Source organism: Apus apus, chromosome 3 (genome assembly GCF_020740795.1).
Source record: "Apus apus isolate bApuApu2 chromosome 3, bApuApu2.pri.cur, whole genome shotgun sequence".
Classification (NCBI taxonomy): domain Eukaryota; kingdom Metazoa; phylum Chordata; class Aves; order Apodiformes; family Apodidae; genus Apus; species Apus apus.
This window is the reverse complement of record NC_067284.1, coordinates 44,221,674-44,240,287: the sequence shown is the minus strand read 5'-3', so window position 1 is coordinate 44,240,287 and position 18,614 is coordinate 44,221,674. Positions and strand designations below refer to the sequence as shown.

At 42.2% G+C, this 18,614-nt stretch overlaps 1 protein-coding gene across 3 annotated transcripts in view; it reads right to left on the bottom strand.

Annotated features, from left to right (window-relative positions):
* Positions 1–392: 392 nt before the first annotated feature.
* Positions 393–18,614, bottom strand: part of ANAPC1 (anaphase promoting complex subunit 1) — a 31,196-nt gene continuing 12,974 nt past the window's right edge. For 2 of the 3 annotated variants that reach the window (XM_051614802.1, XM_051614803.1), the window contains exons 21-47: positions 18,244–18,322; positions 18,100–18,136; positions 17,935–18,005; positions 17,611–17,789; positions 14,814–15,040; positions 13,480–13,598; positions 12,733–13,004; positions 12,186–12,420; positions 11,056–11,147; positions 10,751–10,885; positions 10,524–10,606; positions 10,302–10,380; positions 9,603–9,677; positions 8,878–8,954; positions 8,548–8,638; positions 8,403–8,456; positions 7,905–8,098; positions 7,406–7,492; positions 6,743–6,860; positions 5,863–5,940; positions 5,366–5,433; positions 3,613–3,751; positions 3,137–3,223; positions 2,484–2,579; positions 1,941–2,139; positions 1,681–1,815; positions 393–742 (exon numbers count right to left, since the gene is read on the bottom strand). In XM_051614802.1, coding sequence (XP_051470762.1) covers positions 627–742; positions 1,681–1,815; positions 1,941–2,139; positions 2,484–2,579; positions 3,137–3,223; positions 3,613–3,751; positions 5,366–5,433; positions 5,863–5,940; positions 6,743–6,860; positions 7,406–7,492; positions 7,905–8,098; positions 8,403–8,456; positions 8,548–8,638; positions 8,878–8,954; positions 9,603–9,677; positions 10,302–10,380; positions 10,524–10,606; positions 10,751–10,885; positions 11,056–11,147; positions 12,186–12,420; positions 12,733–13,004; positions 13,480–13,598; positions 14,814–15,040; positions 17,611–17,789; positions 17,935–18,005; positions 18,100–18,136; positions 18,244–18,322 — 3,222 coding nt within the window. In that variant the 3' untranslated portion in view covers positions 393–626. Of the gene's footprint in view, positions 743–1,680; positions 1,816–1,940; positions 2,140–2,483; positions 3,224–3,612; positions 3,752–5,365; positions 5,434–5,862; positions 5,941–6,742; positions 6,861–7,405; positions 7,493–7,904; positions 8,099–8,402; positions 8,457–8,547; positions 8,639–8,877; positions 8,955–9,602; positions 9,678–10,301; positions 10,381–10,523; positions 10,607–10,750; positions 10,886–11,055; positions 11,148–12,185; positions 12,421–12,732; positions 13,005–13,479; positions 13,599–14,813; positions 15,041–17,610; positions 17,790–17,934; positions 18,006–18,099; positions 18,137–18,243; positions 18,323–18,614 lie in introns of those variants that run through there. The other variant, XM_051614804.1, reaches the window with a different exon arrangement.

The following is an 18,614-nucleotide window of genomic DNA, read 5'->3' as shown; positions in this document are numbered from 1 at the left end:
AGAAAGAAAGAAAGATGTAAACAGTGCAGTAGCAAGTACATCGCTGCGAATCGGAGCAGAGCAGTTTATACTTGCACAGGACGTGTGCTTCGGGGAGAGCGACGCAGCAGCCTTTATGAGACAAAAATAAATAAATTGCATGAATGAGTGAGAAAGGTTATGCCAGTTCTTGGCAAAGTGCACTTGGCACGCGTCAGGCAGGTGGCTTGTCTCCCTTTCAGCCTCAGACCCGAGAGGAAAAGCAAGTTTGGCATCTTCTGGGCTGCCTGTCTCCTAAAATCTACAGTACCTCGTGGAAGTGCATTAAGACCCATCACAAGCAGAGAAGATATAAAAACAAGGAAATTGAACAGTTCATAATTCACCACAAAAGACATATTTGTAAACAATCCTTAGTTACAAAAGTAAATTTATTATTAGTCCACTTTTACAATTTTTTGTAACTCATTGTAACAAGTTATAAATAACTCCTGGTCACAGTCACCACATCCGGGGATGAGTTTGAAGCTGATGTTTGAGAAGTTACCAAACCAAGTACATTTTACCTGTATGTTTTTGAGAAGCCTGAAGCAAGTTCCAACTGCCTCTACCCTTCCACAGCTGCAGGGCGAGTGGATGCCCTGGGCCTAGAGCACCATGGACTGGGGATTTTGCAGCAGCAGCGGTGCGAGCCTGAGCAGCGCACGGACTGGCATCTTCAACTGCCTGAACTTCAGGAGCAGCTCTGAGAATTTCGTGCTTCCTAAAGAAAGGAAAGGAAGACAATGAGCACGTGTTGGTGCAATGGCATGCCCGACCAAAGACCTGTGGAGAGAGGCAGGCAGCGGTCCGGGTGCACCTCTGGAGATGTGCTCAATGCTCTTCCTTTGTTGCAAGTAAATTTTTATATTGAAAGTTTAAGAAATCCCAAATTCAATTAATGTGGCAGGAACTCCCAAAACAGAGGAGTGTAACAGGTAAAGAGGACGCAGGAAGCCAGGATTTCCATAAAGGCCTTTTGACCTGAACAGATACCCAGGAACATGACTGGAAAATGTCCCAGAGGAGACACACTAGCCTGTAGGTTCTGGGTGCCATGGCCTGCACAAGACTCCCAGACTGCACAGAGCCTTCTGCATCAGATACCTCTCACCACTGAGGTGGTAACATTCCTGTCACACCCCTTAGGAAGCCACATAGTTTCTCAAATTGAAGTCCAGCTGCATTTTCCTTTGCAACCTAAGAAACCTCCAGCAAGTGGAGGTAGCCTGGTATATCCCCAGGCTGGGCTGATGGAGGGCAAGAGAAAAGTGAAAGGGTCCAGAATTTCTCTGGATCCCAGCCAGGCTTACTGCTGGAAATCTAGAAGATTGCTCTGACTAGGTAGAGATTTAAAGGATGTTTGGGATACAGCTAGCCCAACAAAAAGAACATTTTCCCCTGTACAGCCTATCTTATCTGGTTCTGCTGCCTGTGAGAAAATAATTACCTGCAGCTCAGGAAAAAAGCAAGACATTTTCATACAGACTAATTATGATTTCTTCAGTACTGCATGAAGTCAGTATCTTTTATGTCCAGATTTCAGACAATTAATGAAGAACAGAAATGGATGGAGCAGCTTTCGGAGGAAATGCACATTGTCACATAGTTGACAGGATGGGCTCCTTTCAGTATGCAAGGACAAACCCAGTCCAGTCTTACCTTCCAAGCCTCCAGCTGCCAGCTGACCTGGCGTCGGGACAGAGTGGTAAATAAGGAAGCAAGCCAGCATGCTCAGATGAGATTCCTCGGTGGGCTGCCCACTCAGGTAGGAATGCAGAGACACATCTCCTCCAGCTGCAACACACGAGATACTCCGATTAAATGTAGGGAGGAAACAAAAGCAAGACAGAGTCAACCCAGCTCAGCAAGAAGGCTGAGTTGTGTTCATGGCTGTAGGATTGAAGTAATCTTCTCTGTACCTTGAAGCCACTTATCCAAAGTGTTATCAATAGTGCACTTCATCACAGGCAGAAATTCAGAATTCATGAAGAGCCCGCGGGTTGGATTCCTGTTCATCCTCTCCTGGTGACTTCTGGAACTGAAGAATTCTAACACCAGCTTGATCTGCCACAGCTCAAATGTCTCGGACATTTCTCCTCTTGCTAGTCTCCTCACAGCCTAGCAGAGGGGAAATACAAAGTCACTGGAGGAGGAAAGAAACACTGCTATCATAAACATCAATCCAATTAATCCTTAAACTCCCCTTTGCCAAGGGCTGCCCTTCTGAGCACCTACTGGGAAAAACTGCCAGCTAATGTTTTTGGTATCATTTCAGTTCTCATTAGCTTATTTTCCAATTTGCTTTTAAAAATCTTTTCTGTTTCTCTGTAAACTGGCTAATACATCTCCCATTCTTCCTCTCTGTCTTCTACAAAAATCACATGGAATGAATAATACTGTTACATCAAAGTGTGGCTTTAAAAAAAAAAAACAAAAAAACCAAAAAGAAGTGTTTACTCCACCTGGTCTATAGCTATGTATGTGGGCAGCATCTCTGGATTTTCTTGGGTAACACACTCATAAAGAATTGAGGAGAAAAGATCCAGGATTTCCTGTTTCTGATAAAAGACACATGTTTAACAAAGCACACATTCTAGACAATTTATTTCAGGGTCTTGCATTGCTCACATTTCCTTCCACTAAAGTTAACTCATGCACTGACATTACATAAATTAGAGATAGCTAATAATTCTACACAGCTTGCTTTTGTTCTTGGGCTTATTAAAACTAGGCATTATGTGGTTAGATTTTATTCCCTCCCTTAAGTAATTGCATACAGAGAAACACAGTGTGAAACACCTTAAATCTTCTGCAGTGGCTTCACCTAAATGCCTCAGAACACTGAAGAAGGCTCTTAGTATTTGCTAAACACATTCTGCAATGCATACAACTCTTGTAGTCAACTAACAGCAACCGTGACGCAACCAAAGGGAAAAGAAACCAAACAAAAAGTATAGCTCTGTTTGACACCTATGTATCACAAAACATCCCTTGCAATGTTCTTTGTCCCCACTACCTGAAGGTCTAGATTCTGTTCCTCAGTTTTAGTGTAGTTTTTTTCCCCACCTTTTATTCACAGAAAGAAACCATGCTAGTCCACTTCTAGGCATCATACCTGGCCCATGTTCACAGTTGGTTTGCAAAAATAATCCGCGAATGAAAACAGAGCAGGATCAGAAGTGAAAGCTGAAATTGCTTCTGGCTAAGAAACAGATGAAAACACACTCTCAAAATGAGCTTTTTGGTTTTACTGCACAAATTCTATAGCAATTGACACCCAGTCCTTCCCTCCCCAGCACACAAGTGAGAAGACTGTAATCTACACAGAGCACATCAAGGGCAAAAGGCTTCTGTCTGCCCACGGCAGCTGTATTCACTCAACTACTCAAGTAGCCACTCTTGGCTGGAGCTGCTCACACGCCCTGTGAAAGCCACCAGACTTCCTTTCCTTCCAGCACAGCCAGTAACTTCAGTACTTGTAACCATGTGGCAGAGCTTGGTGCTGGAAACAACTAACACAGCACGATCTGCTCTGTCCCTCAGCCTTTTGAGAAGCAGCATTCCTGGCAAGAAACCAGCCTGGAGTGATACCTTGAATGTCCGAGCTTCAGAGTTCCGGTGAGTAACAGTCTGTGCCAAAAGACTGCGCCAGCCCATGGGGTCCTCCTTGTAGGAGAGCTGCCCAGCTCTCAGCTTCACATACAAGACACCACCCTTGGAAAGAATCGACCTGAAATAACCACAACAGTCCTTATTTTTAATTGGTACAGGTACACAGTGAGGCAAACCTGTAAAGGAAATGTGCACTCCAACAGCTCATGTAGTAACACCCCTGCTTAAGCACTGTCCTGATGATTTAAACTGCTTGTGTATACATAGAAATCTTGGAATCTTCAGGCCAGGCTGCTATCAAACAGTGACTTGATGGCAGGCAATAGTGACAAAAAAGGGACAAGCCCTACTGATATAAAGAATATAACTTCCTGAAGCCACTGCAGGTTCCTGCTAGACTCTTCTAGCATGAGCTCCCCGCACCAAGGAAAACCATGCTGGTTGGTATCCACAGATTTAAAGGTGTGCTGAGATGGGCCTTTCTCCATGTAAAAAAACCCCAAACCTCATAAACAACCCCAAAACAAAACAAAAAACCCCCACCAAACAACCCCCCTGCTATTCCCGACCAAGCCTCCAAACAGAAGTGTGCAGCAGTTCAAAGTTACACTACTGCGAAGCAGCTGCATGTTTACCCCATTTAGAGTATCGGTTGTGTCATTAACCGTAGGCACTGGGCATCCTGAAAATAACCAAATTATCTGTATTGAAACTAACTGCTCAGCATAACAACACAGCAGCAGTTCACATGCAGTGAGACAGGCAAAACTATTTCTCACACGTGCATTTGCCTCCAGAACGCTGCCAGCCCGGTCCCTGCTATTTTAAAGGGCTGGGGACAAGACCATATGTTCGCTGTGGTGACATAAGAGCTGACAGATTCAAAGCATCTGGAGCAAGTTCCTCAGTCACCTACGCCGGTTTCTGCTGCAGCAGTACAGGAAGGATCTTATGGACAAACAAGTGTTTGGGTGTGGTGAAGGTTCAGCCCAGAGGGACAAAGCTGGCTTCTGCCAGGGGAATTGGGATGTGAATTGGCATCTGCCTCCCAAGCTGGGATCTCCACCTCAGTCCGGATTATTGTCTTTAAAGGCCTGGACCTAATTTAATCTCAACAGTGGCATTTAAAGTAACTAGAACAACCATGTTACTGCTGAAAGATGCAGCTGGCTGCATCTATACTCCTCACGGTGAGAAGTTACACTGCAGGCTGACAGCACAAAGCTGAGAATGATTTTACCCACAGACACTGCATTCCGGTAAGGTTTTGCTTCTCACAGTTGCCTGAGGCAGAGTTCAAGTGCAGTAAGCAGGGCTTTGTATACTTCACGTAACAGGAGAAAAATAGCACTTCACAAAGCAGTAACAGCTAACTACTGTATCAACAGTCTGGGAAACATGACATCACACCAACTCAAAACTAAACTAAAACCATGAGTATGAGATGGTTTCTGGTACTGCTTCATCCCGCTGCCAATCTCTGTGGTTTTTACTATCAGGTTTTCCCCTGCCCTGTTTTTTGCATGAATTATTCACATCAATAGGTGAAACCAACTACGCAGTTTCTTTCTTCACCCTAAAGTGCTGTCAAATGCACAACAGTGAACCGATCAAAACCAGACTTCTCTCCAAACCATAGGTGTTACAAGAACAGCAGGTTAAAAAAAAAATAAATTAAAAAAAATATTACTACAAGGTCATCATTCATTGAGGCATTATAAAGAATACTTACTTGAGATGATTTGTTCCTTTGCTTAAATCTATTAATAATTCCCAGTACCGTGGTCCCTTCACTCTGATCTGTCAATATAAGCATTTTTATTACTAGATATAAACAGAGTAATAAAATTGTTTTCTACATGAGCCTACAGTTCTCTCTGGGCCCTTAAAAGGGCATGTGCCCTCTTATGGTGCTACCCACCCTGAAAACTCAGGAAGAGCACCTAGCTTTTTGTCCCTCCTACAGTGAAGCTTTCTGGCACAGGGAACTCCCTGCTACATCAGATCTTGAAAGTGTTATGATCAAGACTGAAGAGAAGAACGTGGCATAATCTAACATGTGCTCTGTAGTGACAGAATTGTCTTCAGAGCCACTATTATGGGAGACTGTTGTCCAGAGCCTGGCTAAAGTTGGACAGGGAATGAAAAGTCATTAAGTCTCTGTTTTTGTACTGTTTGTGACACAAACTGGGTGACTAAATTCCTCATTTAAATGGAGACTTCCTTTACCTGCTTCAGCAAGTGAAGCTCTGGAAGAAGCGTGGGTGCCATCAGCTCCTCGGTGGCTTCTGCATACCACTGTGTGCCCTTCAAAATGCCACCAGAATTCACATATTAGTAAAGCTCATTTTCACATGAAAAGAAAGAAAACGTGCATGTCATTTATAAGAACTCGTCAGAATCAGTCAGTTTCTGTTCCTGAATTCTGAGTAATACATGACTTAGCATTGCCTTCAATGTCAGGAAATATAAGCCTAAATTAAAGGTGTATTTTCCATGGATGGAACAACACGTGCAAGTAAAGCACACTTCAACTCAAGTCTGAAGGTTTGAGAAATCAGCTATGTTACGAACATGCAGAACTCTGCCAGAACCACAAAGGATCCACATTACACCTCTTCTCTGAAAGCCCAAGAACTCTTTCTTCAGTCTTTTTGTGAGCATCACTGTCTCACATAAGCCTGTACAAAATAAATCCTGCAGAAAGGATTCTTCCCCAAAGGACAAGTGACACAAGCACCAAGGACAAACACGAAGTTGCTCATTTCAGCAGAGTTAGGAGAAGGCTTGTAAAAACACAGATGGTTTCAACCACCTCTGCAACTTTCAAAGTCCCTCTTCTTTAGAAAGAGGACAACATGATCCTGGGACTGTTCGAAGGCTTTATAGTGCCTTTTACTTGTCCTGTGTTCTGCTCTCAAGGAGACATCAAAGCACACGTACAGGGTGAGTGGGCTGAGCACAGCCCTTCAATCATTTGCGTAGAATCTGGCTCGTCTCTGCCACAACATGAAAGCAAACCCAAGGCTGCTGGCCACAACAATGAAGACCGAGTGCCACAGCAGAGCAGAGTCTCCCACACCTCCTCACAGCCTCCCGGACACCTCACCTTGTACGTCACTTCTATCAGTGCGTAACAAGGAGTGTTGGAATCCACATCCACAGGTGTCAAGAGCCGTGGCTCTGCCGCCAGCACGTACAAGTGACGCAAAGCCTGAAGGTGGTACCTGCGTGTGGGGAGAAGGAATTCAGCACTGGGCAGTACAGGCAGGGAGTAATCCCCACATTTCAAACTAGACACAATTCGATAACCAGATACAGCTGTTGGTCATAGAACGGTTAAGGTGGGAAAAGACCTCTAAGATCAAGTCCTAAACTAATTAAACTAAAGGGAAATTGTAGTACTGTAGTAGGTTTTACATTGCTTTAACATGTTAGCTCTGGTTAGGACTTCATAAATCACAGCTAAAACTGATTGAGCCCTAAATGGACAGACCTTGCAAAAAAGTCTTTTCTGCTGAGGAAAATGGAGCTGTCAAATCAAAGGAGCACAATCTAGAGACTCAGAAAAACTGCTCTCATTTCCTCACTGATCAAAGATCTCTACCATAGTCTTAAATCTTCACTTATTTCTTCTATTTTTCACTTTTTTGGAAAACTTTAAAAAAATATTGACAGAATGTGCAGGTAAAAAAACATCTACCTCTAGATAACCTCATTTAATAATTAGCTGCTTTAGCTTAAGCAAATATGAATCCTAGCAAATCCTTACCGGTTGTCTGTGCTGTGAACAGGGAAGTGAGGGTACAAAGCACACAGGAGAGCAGCAATTGAAGAATTTGAAGTGCTCAGTGAGTATCTGTAGAAAAAAAGATTATCAGTTTCCCTGTTCACAAATACTGGCTACTAGCCCAGGTGTTCAAAATACAGTGGTGTCCCAGGGAAGGGAAGGATATTAGTGCAGTGCACACAGGTAGTGAATTTACTATAGTAAACTTATAGTAAATCTACTATTTACTATAGTTACTTGTGTTCCTATAGCAGTCAAAATAAACATGCAGCAGTAGGAAATAAATACAAGCCAGAAAGATTCCTGTGGAATCTAAGTAATCTAGAAAACAAAAGGACTTTTGTTTACAACAGAAGATGTCTTTATGCATACTTATGTTATTAAAAAAATATCACAAATATAAAGTAAATTGCGCTCTGCTTCAGCTTTTGCAGGAGAGCTGGAAGAAGGAAAAAACCTGCCTAGGAAGACAGCAAGTTACCTTCCTCCTCCCAGAAAGAGGAGCCCCAAAGCCATGTGGTGAGCCAGGTGGAACCCATAGTTCATCTCTCCGCCCGTCTTCTTGTGCATGAAGCGGCAAAGCTGAAGGACTTTGAGGTTTCCAGAGCCAGCCATCACCATGGCGAGAGCCAGCAGCAAGACACTCAAGCATGTTTCAAGATTATAGTGACCTGTCTTCAGGCAGAAGAGGAAAGGCATTATTACACTTCTGTGGTCAAACGCACGCTTCTGGGCAGGCTCGTGCGCCGCTTTCTACCCCTGAGCTCAAAAACCACATTCCACAGAAAGAGGGAGAGCAGAGAACCAGCCAAGTCCTTAACAAAAATGATTCACAGCCCTGCCACGTTCTATAAATAGTTTGTGTTATTGAAAAGTAAAAGGGATGGTTTTGTTTCCATTAAGGCTTTGGTGAGGGTTATCAAAGTCTGTTCCACAACAAGGCGTCCTTTTCATTGAGAGAAAACTAGAGAGAACTTACTATTGAAGCTGTCGGTGCTGACAAACTCTTCAGGAAATCTGTTGCATATTTGTACTGCAAAGAAAATAAATGCTTACTAAATATAGATACAAGAGATAAGTTACAGCTCTATGGAAATTGAAGGAAAAAAGTTAAACTCTCTTACCAAGCACTTAAACGCTGCCAGATTTTCTGAACCAGCAAATCGAAATCCCAGTGACAAACACGCTCCAGCAATGATGTAGACGTGAGCTTGCCTAATAAGCAACATCAACAGGAAATTACTAAATGCTTCTCTTTTCCTCATCTGAAGACACGTCACAAACTCCTTTATAATTAAAAAAGGGAAAACTGAAAAAACCAGTCTTATCCTTTACGGAAAACAAGGGGTAAAATTCCCTAAATATCAAGGGAGAGATTTTTTTTTTGCATATTGGTATCGCTACAAAGAGCTCAGATGCGTTTTTTAAGAGTAGAATTTTTTTACGTTACTTACGCTAGTGTTTCTAAGCTCAGGTCTTCAGATGAAGGCAGCTCTGCTGCCTGAAGAGACACACTGTTCTCTCTTATGATCTACAAAAAGCGTAAGAGTGAGAAAAATGAATCCAGTGGAAACTGATCAATTAACTGAAATTCTGGGGATCAAGGGATTCATAAATAACACAAAACAGTTCTGTTTCACAGGCATATAAAAGCTTTTTTTCTTCCACAGGCTATTGAGCCGAGGTACTTCTGATCCAAAAGGGACACCTTTCAATGTTCCCAGATCTGGGCCCTTAAAGATTTCTAAAACAATGGCAAGATTGTGAAAGGTGCACAATCTTCTGTCTTGAACAGTTGCATCCCAGGGAAGTGGTGGGGTCACCATCCCTGGAGGTGTTCAGAGAACACATAGAGGTGGCACTTCAGAACATGGTTTAGTTGGCATGGTGGTGCTGGGTTAATGATTGGACTTGATGATGTTTAAGAGGTCTTTTCCAACCTTAATTAACCTTAGAAATTATTCTATGATCCCTTCTCAATCCTCTCCTCTCTAGTATGATGGGATGGGAGTCCCCAGTGCTTCAGTAATGGTCCAGAAATCCTATGTAACCCTCATCTCTGTCATGTGAACACGATTATTGTACGTTTTCTTGAGCAGCTCTAAGGAAACATTCCCATGCAGCACAATCCTGTGAGATGTGAAACTGGGAAATAAGCACATTAACTGTAAATACCTACTTGAGGCACGTTGCTATTAACCCACTTGGAATTGGGCAAGATGTCATCCCACAAAATCAGGCATCGAGCCAAGGTCTAGAAAAGAAAGAAAGCCAAAACATAAGGAAGAAAAAACCCAGGACAAATACCAATGGCATTTTAAAAATTTTACTAAACACATCCAGAAATGCAGACTACCCACAAGCAGCTTTTTCACTCTTTCTCAGCCTTCCTATCAGAAACGAAAAAATAGCTTTTAAGAGCTGCAAATTCTGCTTGCAGAAAAGAGACCTATAGAATAAATCCCTGCAAGGTCTGTATCGTTAGCTAGTAAACAGAGATGAAAACTCACTATGTATTTATAACAGATGCTGAAGTCTAACTTATTTTTTAATCTGTGAAAATAATTTGGAAAAAGTGACAAAAAATGCCCTCAACATTTAACTTAATGTTCCACGTAAAATGTGTCATTCCAAAATTTCTCACAAAACTCTGTCTCTAGTACTGTATGACATGCAAGCTGCCTTACTGTGAGCAGGGATTGCTTGAGGGTATGAGTTTGGCTGGCAAGCAAGAGGGTTACCAGTTGTCTAAAGGATTCTGCATGATAAGCATGTGGGCTGGATTAAAAATTAAGATAATAAAAAACCCCACATTAAAACATGATGCATTTTTTGTATCATTAAGTGGACTGAGAAATGAAAGAAAAGAGACTCTTACCCTCAGTAAAAGGAACTCTGGTTTTACAAAGTCCAGCAAATACATGGTATCTGGTGCTTGAAGCCAGTCAGCAATGGACCTGTGGAGTACAGCAGAGGAACAGGGTTTCCAAATCTTATTTCAGCAATGCACAAAACTGAAAACAGAGCCAACATGATGGCAGTTTAAACTGCTATCACAAGTCACTGTGAAACATCTGAGCAATTCCAAAGTTAATAATACCTGTTATTAGTCTTTAGGTAGATCATAGCAAGTGCCAGTGTGGCACCTGGGCAAGTAACATCCACATTGATGGTGTCTCCCTCCTGTGAAAACACAAGGTGTGCTCTCAGACCAACTGCCTAGGAAGGCAGCAGTCTGCCAGCATTCAGTGTCACTCCAGATGCACCACCCAGACTTTCAAATATTGCGCTTTTCAGCTTACAATGAGCCAAATCATCAGCATGTACCTTGATTTGATAACTGGGAGACTTGTGCTTTTCTCTGTGCATCCCTGCTTGGAACCGCCTGTGACCTCCCACCATGTACTGGTAGAGCTGCTCAGGCACATTGAGGTCCAACATGCCAATCAAATTGCTGCCATGCTGAGGAATGAAGAGGAGAAGAATCAACATGGAAGTGTCTTCCCATACATGAAAAAAAAAAATGTTTTTGGCTGAATGGCAGTTGGGAGTCAAGGATGAAACAGCTCACATTACTCCACCAATATATAATGATGCTTCTACTAATTGCATCTGAAATGAGAGGCACTTACCCCTAGGCAAACCATGCCTAAGGCTAGCCCAGATGCAAGTGAATAGGACTCTCTGTCTGTGCAGTATTCCATTTCTGGGCCAGGGGGACGTCCTGGAGAACACAAAACAGGGATTCATCTTACAAAATCTCAGCTAAGTAAATGTTGTTTAATTAAGCACTACATTCCTAATGAAATGAGGAAAAAAAAAAAACATCTGTCCCTTCTCAAGAAAGTTCTCAGTGGAATTACAAACATTTGTCAATTAACCCATCACCAAATGGCAAACCCCTCCAGAAGCAGCATGTATTCACCCTTAAAATTTATCCCATTACCTACTTGATAATCCATACAGTTTCTTTTTTAACTAAAGTTACATATAAACATGAATAAGAACTTAACTGTTATCAATAAAATCATAAGATGTATGCACAGGATGAGAACACAGATCAGAAATCTACTGTTAAGAATCAGCTCTTGAAGACTACTGTTTGCAAAGTCCTAAAATATGGAACAGAAGAATTTAGGACACAACAGCAGCACTTCCACCAACCTAGTGAGCCAAAAAAACTGGAACTAGATGATCTTTAAGGTTCCTTCCAACCCAAGTCGTTCTATGATTCTATGAAAACATTTTTTATCCCCTAGTGCCTCCATCTCTGTTTTCTACGGTGGGCAGCACCTTGTGGACAGACATGAGAAACAACAAAATCTGGGGAGCATGCAGCATGCAACAGATCAGCTAAAAGCTGTTCATGGTCAGGATCTCTGCAGATATGGCATCCGGGTCAGGAGGTATGTGTAGTTACTGCAGTCCTTTCACCAAGTAGCTGGAAACCCTAGAAACCCCATACTAGTTTACTCAGAAAAAATTTCCAGCTGGAAAAATCTATGTAGGTCCAGCACTGATGCTGCTATGTTTCTTCTCCTAGATTCAGTGACTGTTCTATGCTATGCAAACACACAGTTCTCAGCAACTTCTGTTCCTCCAAAACCAGAAGATGGCCTTTGGAAAATGAGAGGCGAGTATTACGGTGGCAGATGCATGGCTAAAAACGTTAAAATTCTCAGCTGCCTGATGCACTGTGCAAATAATTCACACCTTGCAATCCTCCCAGTCCTCATCTCATTTTGTCAGGGCTGACACCTACCAATTTCCGCCAGCAGAACCTCAGCCGTGTGCCTGTGAGCAGTGCCCTGATAGACGAGGCCAATTCCTATTACAGCAGCCACCTGGACGTTGTGGGGGACATCCAGCTCTGTGGAAGTTGGTGGCAGGAGGGCAGGTATGTGGATGCTCAGGAGGCGTGTTATGGCCATATCCATTGTGCCCAGCTTGGCAGCAGAAACACCAAGCAACAGCCCAATGCTTGTCATCTCATGGCCCTGAGGAAGGAAACAAATGCCAGCGACCAAAGAAAGCAGATGTGTTCAGAAAAGGAAAAAGACTTGTCCCAGAATTTCCACATTGAGCTGTGCACAACATGGAAAGATTTAGTGATGTAACTGCTGAAAAACCTTTTAAAGAGAAATTAAGTCCTGCACTAACATAAATGAAGCAACTCTGACATTTTCCCGCACCAGAAAACTGCCGATTCAGTGTTTCAAAGAAATCCATTTACTTTTCTACCTTGTTTTGTTTAAAGAATTTGAGTCCTGCAGATATTTTTCTCTGTTGCTCCAGAAATCAGGCCTCACCTTTGTCAAGTAGTCGTGTATATTGAGTGTGGCAAGTTTTGTGAGATGCCCGTTGAGACCCAGAGCCATGAGGAAGCCTGCGTATTCGTTTGCTAGCTCGGCAATTTTGGGCTTGTTGTAGACAATCCAAGCAGAGTCTATCTGTGAGGCAGGTGCGATCTTCAGGCCAGCAGCCACCCCGTTGTGAAAGCTGGCCCAGCAAGCCATGTTAGGAGGCACGTCGATGTTCCCACTGTTCAGATCAACAGTGGTGTTCCTAGGAGGAGCACGGCCTGCCCAGGACAAAACCATTAAAAGCAATTAGGTGAATCCAAACTGCTTCAGAAACAGCTCTCATCTTAGCAGGGTGACAAGCGAACAAACTGACAGTGTGCTAGGTAACGCTTCCCATCTGAAGGCAGCTTTGGGTGTCTCCAGGCATGTCAGAAGACAGAAGCACAGCACAGCAGATAAAGCAGCAACACAGACTTTGCAGGATCTGTGTCCCATGTGACACCAACACTGATCAGCTGCACACCCTTAGGCAATTTGCTTCACTTCTCAAAAAGTACCTGACAAGTTTTTCACGTAGATGATAACATTGGCCTAAACTAGGTGACAGAGGCAAAACAAGAAGAGCCACTTCTTCAGAAAACCCACATTTTAGGCATGGAACTCTTTGAAGAGAGACACAGAAGGTGCTATAAGAATTACAAGAGGTTCAGAAAGAAATGGGATACCGACCGAAAGAAACTCTGACCAACATACCAGTTAAATTCAGCTTAGGGATAGGCAACTGCTCTGTTGGAACAGGGTGATATGAGAACAAAGTGAACATCCCTCGTCCAACAGGGAGTGCCATGGTTCGCTGGCACAGCTGTAACAGCCTGGTGGGAAGATGACAGAAAAAACAAGCCAGTTGTTTTAATACAGAAAATTCTTCCACAGATAAAATGAACCTATGGACAAGAGGCATTGGATGGGCCATTTTTTGATAGCGTATTGTCTTTTTTTTTTTTTATTGTGCTAAACTTGGGAACCACATCTTTGGTCCTTACAAGATTAAACTCAAAGATACACTTCAGCTGACATCACGTTGAAACTTGTTTCTGTTCTTCCCTTCAAGGCTAGGTACTAGTTAAAGAAACCCATGCTGCAGACAATTTAGCAGCCGCATCTGAAACAAGGTGAAAGGAGAAAGCAATGCAAAGCTGATTGCTCTATGGGATCTTGCTATGACTAGTGATCACCTCGTAATAACTTGTGTACAGAATTAATAGTGCACTTCCAAGAATGCTGACCACAATTCTCTATGATTTAGTCTGGAAACACTTAGATTACTCAGCTTGTTAGATCAGACAATAATTTTATGCATTCCTTTAGCTTCCTACTTCTGTAGAGTGTTTTACATGTTAATGACGTTGCTTTTTTTTGTTTTTGGTTTTTGTTTGTTTGTTTGTTTGTTTGTTTTTAAAGAAGGTATTTTTATAATCCCTAAAATAAGTGAATAAAGAAACAGGATGGGGACAACTGTGAGGCCAGCAGGCATACAGTGGCTCCAGCTGGAGGTTTCAAGAGAGAGGGATGGGACAGTGAATTGGCTTTCTGTAGAACTAGGTCCTTTGGTCAGATCAGCCCTGAACAAAGGGCTCTGCAGTTGTAGGCAAGGGATGGGCAATGCTTTTTTCTCTACAGAGACTTTTTCTCTACAGACTTTTTCACTACAGAGCAGGTCCTGCTTATATTTCCTACCTTTTAAGTGGAAAAAAAAATTATGCTACAATCTGCTTTCAGACCCTAACTGATCTCAACATACTGTTTGGGGTTCAGACTAAGAGTCCTTCCCATACACTGCTCCAATCCAGAGAGCTCGGCAATTCAAATGCAGCAGTTTTGATGCACGCTGAGCTTCAAAGTCTTGGATTATGTAATCCAACCCTCTTTGATGTGTCCTTCACTAAGGCTTGTCTCCTTTCATGTTCATAAAATACCTCACACTGTTTGGTCAGACATTCTTAACTTGAAGCTACATACTCAACATTCAGTTTTTCACTTGAGTGACATGATAATGAAATACAACTAGAAACAGAGACAGTTTTTACCGGTTTTCTTTCTCTTCTATGTATTCATGGTCACTAGCTTCTGGCACCTGCACTACATTGACACGTACAGGACGGGCACTCTGAAGGAGCCTGCGCACTTCCTGCACCCTCAGATCCTCGCTCCATATGAGCGACATCACTTCCTCGTTCATGTCATTCATCCCATCCTCATCTTCTTCTGATTCAGTTCCAGAGGGAATATCAGAAGACAGCACCGGGCCCACGGACTGCCAGGGAAAGAAAAAGGACAGAAGTAATTTCCAGTGGTGCACGTGGATAATTGCTAACTCTCAGAAAGCCAGAAAATACCAGCACCACAACCTGGATACACTCAGCACTAGAATGGAGTGAGGTTTGTGCAATCACAAACGACAGCATTCACATGCTCCTTACATCTGTTTAGACCACAAGGAGTTCTCAATATTGTAACACGCTATTTTTGCACAACCAAATAGGAGAAATAACTGCCAACATGGGAGGAGGCAACACCTCAAACACATCAAAGACGTAGCAAAGGCTGTTGAAGGACCAACAAATGGGAGCCCAAAGACGTGACATTAAATAGTTATCATTCTTTCGAAACTATTCTTTATCTCAGACCAGTAGTAGTAAAGGGCTTTCCCCTCCTTGCCTACACAACTATGAAAATATAAGTTGTTTTTTTAAAAAAAAGTTTAGCAGTGAGAAACAGAAAACTAGGTGAGGATTTCAATGTATATTAAAACAGAGGTTAAAATCCAGAGGGCACAGACACAGACCCCTGGAGACAACCTGCTTTAAAAGAGCCAGTACCTACTGATCCCCAACCCAATCAGGGCTGCTGTTCTGCATATTCTGCTCAGAAACCTGCGTGGTTTTTCTAACCATCGATGTTTTCAAGAATCAGAGCTTTAATTTGGATTTCCCTCCCCCAACAACTTGGGGAAAACCAAGCTACCTATTAAAATAAACAGTCAGTAAATCCCAAATGTTTGCTGCTGTCAGCCAACCTGGATTTCACCACAGTGCCAGAATGTTTTTTTGAACTTGCACACCAGAGCTACATGACCAGAAAAACAATGAAGCACTGCATTGCCTAGGAGCCCTGTGCAAAAGCCCTTTCTATTGAAGATTTACAAAATCCTCATTTAAGAGTCTGTCCTCCCTGTTTATTTACATCACACAAGCAATGCACAGGGCCAGAGGAATGGCCAGAACAGCACAGATGAGGAGACAACAAAGTGTGCCTGTCATCTGCTTGCCCTACACTTGCTCCAGACAAGGCAGTCACTCTGCAGGAAGCATTGCCTCATTTTATTTATAAAGAGTTCTGCAGAAATAAGCTTTCCCACAGAATATACAGTTTCCTTATGGCCTGACATCCATTTTCCACAGATTCATTTAAAAATAACAGGGCAAGTGATGACAACTATTGCTATGAAAAATCTAAGAAGAAAACAGCCCACACCTCTCCCTTCACTGGTAATTTTTGCTGCTTTGTACCTCAGATTTTCAGCAAGCTGCAAGCTACAGAATCACAGTCTAGATCAAACACAGGATCTTCCTAAGGCTCACTGGTAACACATGACAGCAGGAGTGCAAGTAAATTAACAGCTAATGAATGAAAACCAATTTATTCTGATAAATAGGCACTAAATCTCAGTACATAACTGCACCACCCATATAGCCAGCGTCCGTTTTGAAACAGGAAACTCCACCCTGCCCTCCTGAGAAATGACAAACAATTTGGTGTTTGAAGATCACTTTATCCTTTTAAGGTAACATATATTCGAGGCATTGTTATAAAGTAAGTGATAAAATCAAATTTATCAGCATTTTAAGAGTCAGTACTGTTACTGTTGGAAAAACTTCACCAGCACAAAGTAAAAAGGATTATTCATGAGTGGTGGGACATGGGATTTGAACATGTAGTTTGTTTACTTTTCTGCTAAATTAATTAACTTTTTTGAGATGTAGTTAGTCATTAATCCTCTCTTATAAAAAACTGGAATAATTTTAATATCACTTTCAAAGCTAAGACTGAAAAAACAATCTTGACCAAGATGTACTTGAGACTACAAATCCCTCTTCCTGGCTTCTGAAAAGTTTACAGACCATCTGCTACTATGAAGTGCTTTTATACATGCCACTAGCCAGCTTTCAAGAAGAGTTCTGGCCTCCAGAGAATCCTTCACAAAAAAGACACTTAAGTGAGCTACATCATTGGAAGAAAATGTTTAAGAGAAAAACAGCACACCAATTTCTTTTTTATTTTACTTCAGGATACAATTAACTAATCTCCTTTTTGAGGAAAAGACAGAGAAATATGAAAAGAGTATTTCAGAAAGCAATCCTGTTCTTCCCGAAGAGAGGGAGATGCCAGCCACACCAACCCGAAGAAGGAGCCAGGCTGACAAATATCCCCTTCCTTCTCCCTGTGCCATTGCTGTTTTCATGGCAGAGTCCCTGGATGGGCCCCAAAATCTAACATCTCTCAAAGGTGCAGCCATTTTGGAGAGGAAGATGACTTATAGAGGCAATCAAATTGCTCTGTAAGCAAAACTTTGAGCACCATGCCTAAATTAACTTTAAAATCTGTTTTCTATTGCCAGTTTCCACAGCTCTGTACATACTCTTCCTGTGCCGGATGCTGGTTTTTATACCGAAACCCTCATCTGTGTGTAAACCCTGTATTGCCCTCAGTCTTGAATTCTGCACTTCATGATCCCCTCAGCATCAGGAGATGCTAGGGAAATTTCTGAACAGAGTGCTCTGCCCAAAACCCAGGAATGTGAAATCCATTTGTGCCCATACTCACAGATTTACCCTTTTGCAGGTTCCCTTCACATGCCTGTTTGGACAGATCCTGGCGCCCAATCAAGAGACAAACTGCTTCTGGCCAGTCTGAGGCAGGCTGCTCTCGGCAGTAATATATCGCGTCTCTGATGGGGAGAGCTACACCAAAGGGGAGAGACTCCAGATCTCTTAAGGTGAAACCTTAAAATTAATGAGGGGAAAATTAAAAAAACAAACAATACAAATTACCTTTTAATCAAAATTAGATAAAGTGCATTCCACGTTATGCTAGCACAAGGCTGCTACTTATGATTTTTTTTTGCACAATGATAAAAGCTGCTCTTACCAACGTTAGTCATCCAAATAACTAACTTTTCAGCGAGGCTGTAAACAGATGTGCTGTGTCTGAAACTGCATCTGTAAAACAAAGTGGAATAAAGAAGAAGCCAATAACTCAGCAGAAAGTAAAAAATCCTTCAATTTTTTACTAATACTAAAAAAAATCCCATACCGATTGTCATCCTGTTCTACTTGCTGTTTTCGTTGCCCTAGGAAAGACAAGGCCACATTAATTCCACATTCTCTGAGCGAAAGGACAGCACATAGCAAGCACAAGACACTAGGAAATACTATGATGGGATCAAAGCATCATTACCTGATGTAATCTTGTATAAATAATGGGAGGCTTCGTTAGATACAGCACTCTCATCACCAAGTATGTACAGAGCCACGCTCTGGATAGGAAAGAGACACCATAACACAGAGTCACTTAGTGCGCAGCTGTTGCTATACTGCCCAACAAAACAGGCAGGAAACCATTTAATTAAACAGTGGGGCAGGTTTATTATGAAAATATTGTCAGTAGAAGATTGAAACAACTGAAACAAGTAACAGACTTTTTCTATATTGAAGTTTAGAAAAAAAATCTTAAAACAATTAACTGATTTTTCCCTAATAATGGTTTCAAAGTTAAAAATAAAAAGGTTTTCTAAACAGAAAAACGTGCTCCTGTACATTTTTCCCATG